The following is a 5,683-nucleotide window of genomic DNA, read 5'->3' as shown; positions in this document are numbered from 1 at the left end:
CGGATGCCTTTGTCCTTTGAGACAGACACCTAGCATATAGCCAACAACGTAATTGACAGGAAATCAAATAACTGGCTAGTTTTAATCAATATTTCCATCATATCTCATCACTGTCTTCCTTCTTTGATAATTTCAATTTGATTATCAATAAATTTGACATATTTTTTGGATATGACCTTCTGGAATTCCTGGAAGGCATTCAATATCATCTGATTCAATTTTAAATTTTATTAACAAAGAGTTTGTTAATGGGATATTCTTTGTTCTTTATTGAATTAAAATAAATAAGGGACACCTTTGTAGAGTGTCATTTTAAAATAGGGGTGTCCCCTGGATAGGAGTTAGCTGCAGTGTTTAAACATATATTTCCTCTCGTTTTAAATTTTATTAATGAGGGTGTCCCCTAAATAGGGTTTCCCAAAAGGGTTCTACTCTATATTGTTTTTAAAGAAAACTATAGTTGTAGAAAGACAGGATATAATTAAAAGGGAATTTACCTCTTAGCATTGAAATACAACAAATAGTAAGATTTTATAATTTCTTTTGAAAAACAAGGTATGTAAACAATTGAGGTTATTATACAATTCAACATTTCAATACTTGCATTATTATTGTATTAGTCTGTGTATAATTATTATCCTTTCTCTTATTTTTTTAGGTCCAAATGTATTCAACATAGCTGATTTTAGTGGTCGTAGCTATCTTCAGTATGGACGTGAGATCATTGCAAGGTACTTGATATTTTTCTCAGTAAACATGATGTAAACATATATTGTTTGAAGGTTTGCATGGCGAAATCGAATGTTGATATAAAGATTGCAGTACACCACGTATATTAGTTCTGAAAAGAACTGCAGAGTTTCTTGACGTTTCGATCAATATGCTTTGATCGTCCTGAGGAGTAAGAATGACAATCTCACTCCTGAGTATGATCAAAGCATATTGAACGAAACGTCGAGAAACTCAACAGTTCTTTTCAGAACTAATATACGTGGTGTACCGCAACCTTTATATCAACATGATGTAAACACATTTATAAAATAGTATAACATTGTTATTGGCTCAAGTTATTGGTTCAAAATATTAAAAATACCACTTATCTGATGAGTTACTATTTGTAATCTTTGGCCACATGCCTAACGACATAAAATAAAATTGATAAATAAAATAAATTATTTGTATATTTTGTTCTTTTAACAGCGATTTTAACAGCAATAGGTTTGCTATAGTGTTTAATACTCGCGATGCCAGTGTGGATAGTTTAATACTATGGAATGGTGAAAACATGGAAGATGACTTTATTGCTCTTGGTATAAAATCAGGTCGAATTGAGTTCACCTTTAACCTCGGGTCAGGCATCGGCAGGTTGGCAACAGACTTGATTGTTGAGAATGGCTTTTACAATGTAAATGTAGACAGGTTGGTGTTTTTTCTATAAGTTTAGTCACACTTGTTTGTTTGAAGAAACAATGTAAATCCAAAGGAGCTTATATGTCTGGTTTTGAACATAGGCTACTGTACCTCTATGATCAACATCAAATTTCTTACAAGATGAGAACTTGATAATCTTGATTCATACTTCCATAATATGCATATTTAATGAAGCTGTAACTTTATGGTGCATCACTGGATTAACGTTATTAAATAGTTATTAACGCCACTGGGGAGGCCTAACAGCTGCCTAACTCTTAATTTGCATCCTAGTTCAGACCCGAAAATATGTATGCTACTTATATAACGCTACCTTCATGCCGTGAGTCTGAACGTACCCTTAGATTATAAGCATAAAATAGTTTATCCATCCTGCAATTGGTGATTATCTTGCTATTGTATGTATATCAAATTTTTTTGAAGGTGTGCGTTCATGCATGGTTTAATTTCCTATCTTTAAGTAAAGCATGGAGAAATAAGTTAGGTAAAGCATCTTTGATTAACTCATGGTGTATATTTTTTGGTATTCTGTTTTTATCTTAGAAATGGTAATACTGTAACAATGAGCGTAACCAACCCCAGCGGTGGTAATCAACTCATAACAGGTTCCAGCCCTTGTTGTAATTCAGGACTAAACACATTTACAAGTCTTCTGTATGTTGGTAAGTACTGTCACAGTCTCCCGATAATCGCAGGATTTCCCCGATATTTTGAACCATGCTCCAGCCTCCCGCTAACATGCAATTTTCGATTGTTTTGGATATGAACAAAAAACAGATAATAATTTATTATTCAGGTATTACTTCTAGGACCTAGTTTGTTAACTAAGGGTCTGTTTCTGCTGCATAGCGCCGAATAAACCGTTTATATCAAAATATATTTAAAATATAATTTGTATATCGACTGCATTTCTGCTAAATCTTTGCTCCAAAATAACCGTTTAAATCTGTGGGTTGTCGTCGGCGGAAATCGTTAGCAGTACCTAAAATGCAATGGGCACTGGCGGTCAATTCAAATGTTACTGCAGTTTAGTTGACAAAAGGTTCGCAGCTGTCCATCAAATAACTGTTATTTTGCGTTGCAGCTAAAAGTTAAACAGCAATAACCGGTTAAATGACGTTCTAACACCGAAATCGCTTGAGTGTTTTAACCGTTATTTTCAGGCTGCCATTTAACTGGTTATTGAAAATTTGTCCTGTTTCTGCTCAAAAGAAATGAATGGGGTTAATTTATTCACACGGTTTTCAACCGGTTATTTTTTTGCAGCAGAAACAGGGCCTAAAGGGGAAAAACGTGTTCGGCCTTGCCATTCCTGAAATTGTTTTGTTATTTTTCAGGTGGCCATAGTAGCGATGTGACTAGTCTCACAGGAGGTTATTTTACATCTGGTTTTGTGGGATGTATAGCACAGTTCTCAACCTCTTTGAATCCTGCTGGCATTCTGTACCAAGTGGACTTACAAGGAGACGCTACCAATGGAGCAGGTGTATACCTGTGTATGACATAACACAACAGATGACACTCCGACCGAGTGCCCCCTGTGTATTATGATGGCAACAGGGTTCAAGTCTTTATATTATGCAATTATATTATGTGTCCTATTACATTTGGTTAAAAACCGAGAGAACAATTTTATTATGGAATAGTGAAGTATAATTATTTTCTATGATGTTATATATACCTTGACAAAAATGCTAAAATAAAGTCAGCGAAATAATACTTAGGCATGCGTTAGTCAAAATTCAATTACTCTATTAAAGACACTCCTTAAGAACCAAACGAGGTAGTCTCCATAGTGATACAAAAAATACAGGTCTCTGTGATTGGATGTATATACCCCTCCTGGGTGCGCCCCTCAAACAGTACCATTCCTAAAGGACTTGAACGTACCATTTTGAGTTACAATAGTTTATATCATGAAATCCCTACCTGTAAAGTCTATACAGGTAGGTAACTCATAGACTACCAACAACCCTGTTTGTGTCTCTTCATTGTACAGTTGTAATCATAGATATGTACCATATACATATTTTGACACATGAATATGTTAATTGGTATTTTAAAAGATTGCTTTCTTTTATTATTATTGTAATCTATTACTTTGTTTAAAATACAGTTATCAAATATTGTATAACAATTGATATTTTGAAAGATTGTTTTTCTTGTATTTTATTTTTGTAATCTATTGTTTAAAATACAGTTATCAAATATTGTATAACATAACTGATATAGTAATTTTGGAACAGTATTTAGCTTTGTTTGTATTGTTTTCTTTATCAAATGAAAAACTAAATGTTTAGTTGATTTATTGATTTTTATAAAATAATAATGTCTTCTAAATCTGTACTAATTGTAAGTAGGTAATTCTGTATGTCATGCAGTACATGGTCATAAATGAATAGTATATATAATAAATTGAAGATTAACAATAATACAGTTTTTTTTAATAGGCCACAACACTCTCTTTAAAAAAGAAAAATGTTTTTTAAACTCTCCTCCCCCTTTTTAAAAAAACCCAATGTCATTTGGGCCCTAAAACAAAAATGTTCTATACTTTTTTTTCGATTAACTCTTTTATACCTTGTTACTATTTTAATTATGTATATATACACCATGTAATTATTATGTGAATTTAAGATTAATTGTTTTCATTTTAAAGTTGTATAATTCATATTTCTATGTGTGAGTATGTTTTAAAATTTAGTTTGTTATGGATACAAAAACATTGCATTTTGATGTCACAGGCATTTAAATTATGATTTTCCCACAAAGTTATTGTGATTTTGTTTTCTTTTGGGCGTATTCAAAGAATAGAAGACCCTGAAATATAAGGCTCCATTTGTTTAAAGCATGAAGAATTCCTCCATTGTTCAATTAACATCAACATGACGTCAATGAGTCAATTTTCTGCAATTTAATTTCAGATGAAAGAAGTTAATTCCTCAATATTTATGGAAATAGTAATATAATTGCGTCATCGTGGTTATTTACATTGTTTAGTTAAGGTAAAAACTGGGCGTTTTCAATTTTATACTTTTTAATTTCGAATTGTGACGTCTCCGCTTGCCATCATTTTCTACATGGCAAAGAACAATTATTAGTGGCATAACCAATGCACCTTTTGTGCCATTTTAATCAATTTCAACATTTTTATGATACAGTAATTGAATGATCATTTTAATAGATTTAAACATTATTTAACAACCGTCCGTCCCAAACCGTCCGTCCTCTAAAGCTTCCACTTGCGACGCAACGTAACGCAACCTACGCAACGCAAGAAAATGCCCTTCCAATCATTGTGTTTGCCCCCACCTGCGTGAAATCAAACCTACGATGTTTGCAGCACTATTGCGTCGTCGGTTCCCACTTGTGATAGCACTTTGCGTCGATACGTCGCTGGGTTACGTTACGGGAACCACGCTTAATGCGTTGGGTATATTGTGCTTTATAAATACAGTAATTGACTTACTATTTTCGCTTTTAAAATTAATAATTTTTAATTATAAATAATATAGTTATGTAAGGTATAGATAGGTATTTTATGTAATAGAACTATTTCCGTCCTTTTGATAATGTAATTTTATAAAAAGGTTCCAAATAAAAAGTCTGCATTGAAATATATTATGTACATGATTCCATTTCTTGTTTTACTAGATAAAACTAGGTATTAATTTTTCTCTGTCCAATGATAAACACTTAAAGATGTATTGTCCCCCTGAAAAAATAATTCTTAAAACATTTTTTTTTAATATTTCATTTTAATGTAACATAATAGTTATCCACTTTGACCAAAAATTGGATCTAAAAAAATGTATTTACCTGAAAAAATGTAATTTAAAGCAAAAAATTGTCAAATTGGCTGCCAGCCAATGGATTTTTGGTTGAATGTAACCATTTATTTTGTCATTTTATAAGTGAAAACATTTTTTTTTCCATTTTTTTTCTATGGAAGTGATTAACTATATTAAAACTACAAAATAAAATATTCAAAGTCTGATTTAATTAATCTTAAGAAATAAATATGGTAGATAGTCCGGCACCTTACAATTCCAAGTAATCGAAACACAAATAACAAGTAACATTACATGTTATATGTTAATTCGTATTGAATATTACAGTTATATTATTATCCTTACTCTTATAGGCCTATAGCCGCTTTCGGACCTTTTTTCTGTTGTCTTGGTCAATTTATTCGGATTATTAGGCCTTTTCATGGTTTATTTTACGTCAACTTTTTCATTTAGAAACTTGT

At 31.9% G+C, this 5,683-nt stretch overlaps 1 protein-coding gene across 1 annotated transcript in view; it reads left to right on the top strand.

Annotated features, from left to right (window-relative positions):
• LOC144844128 (uncharacterized) overlaps window positions 1-3,555 on the top strand; it is a 39,532-nt gene extending 35,977 nt beyond the window's left edge. Inside the window, exons 40-43 of the mRNA XM_078700868.1 lie at window positions 659-731; window positions 1,201-1,419; window positions 1,975-2,093; window positions 2,769-3,555. Coding sequence (XP_078556994.1) covers window positions 659-731; window positions 1,201-1,419; window positions 1,975-2,093; window positions 2,769-2,938 — 581 coding nt within the window. The 3' untranslated portion in view covers window positions 2,939-3,555. The remainder of the gene's footprint in view (window positions 1-658; window positions 732-1,200; window positions 1,420-1,974; window positions 2,094-2,768) is intronic.
• The last annotated feature ends 2,128 nt before the right edge of the window (window positions 3,556-5,683 follow it).

This window comes from Antedon bifida, chromosome 6 (assembly GCF_963402885.1).
Source record: "Antedon bifida chromosome 6, ecAntBifi1.1, whole genome shotgun sequence".
NCBI lineage: Eukaryota > Metazoa > Echinodermata > Crinoidea > Comatulida > Antedonidae > Antedon > Antedon bifida.
This window is presented reverse-complemented; position numbering and strand designations above follow the sequence as displayed.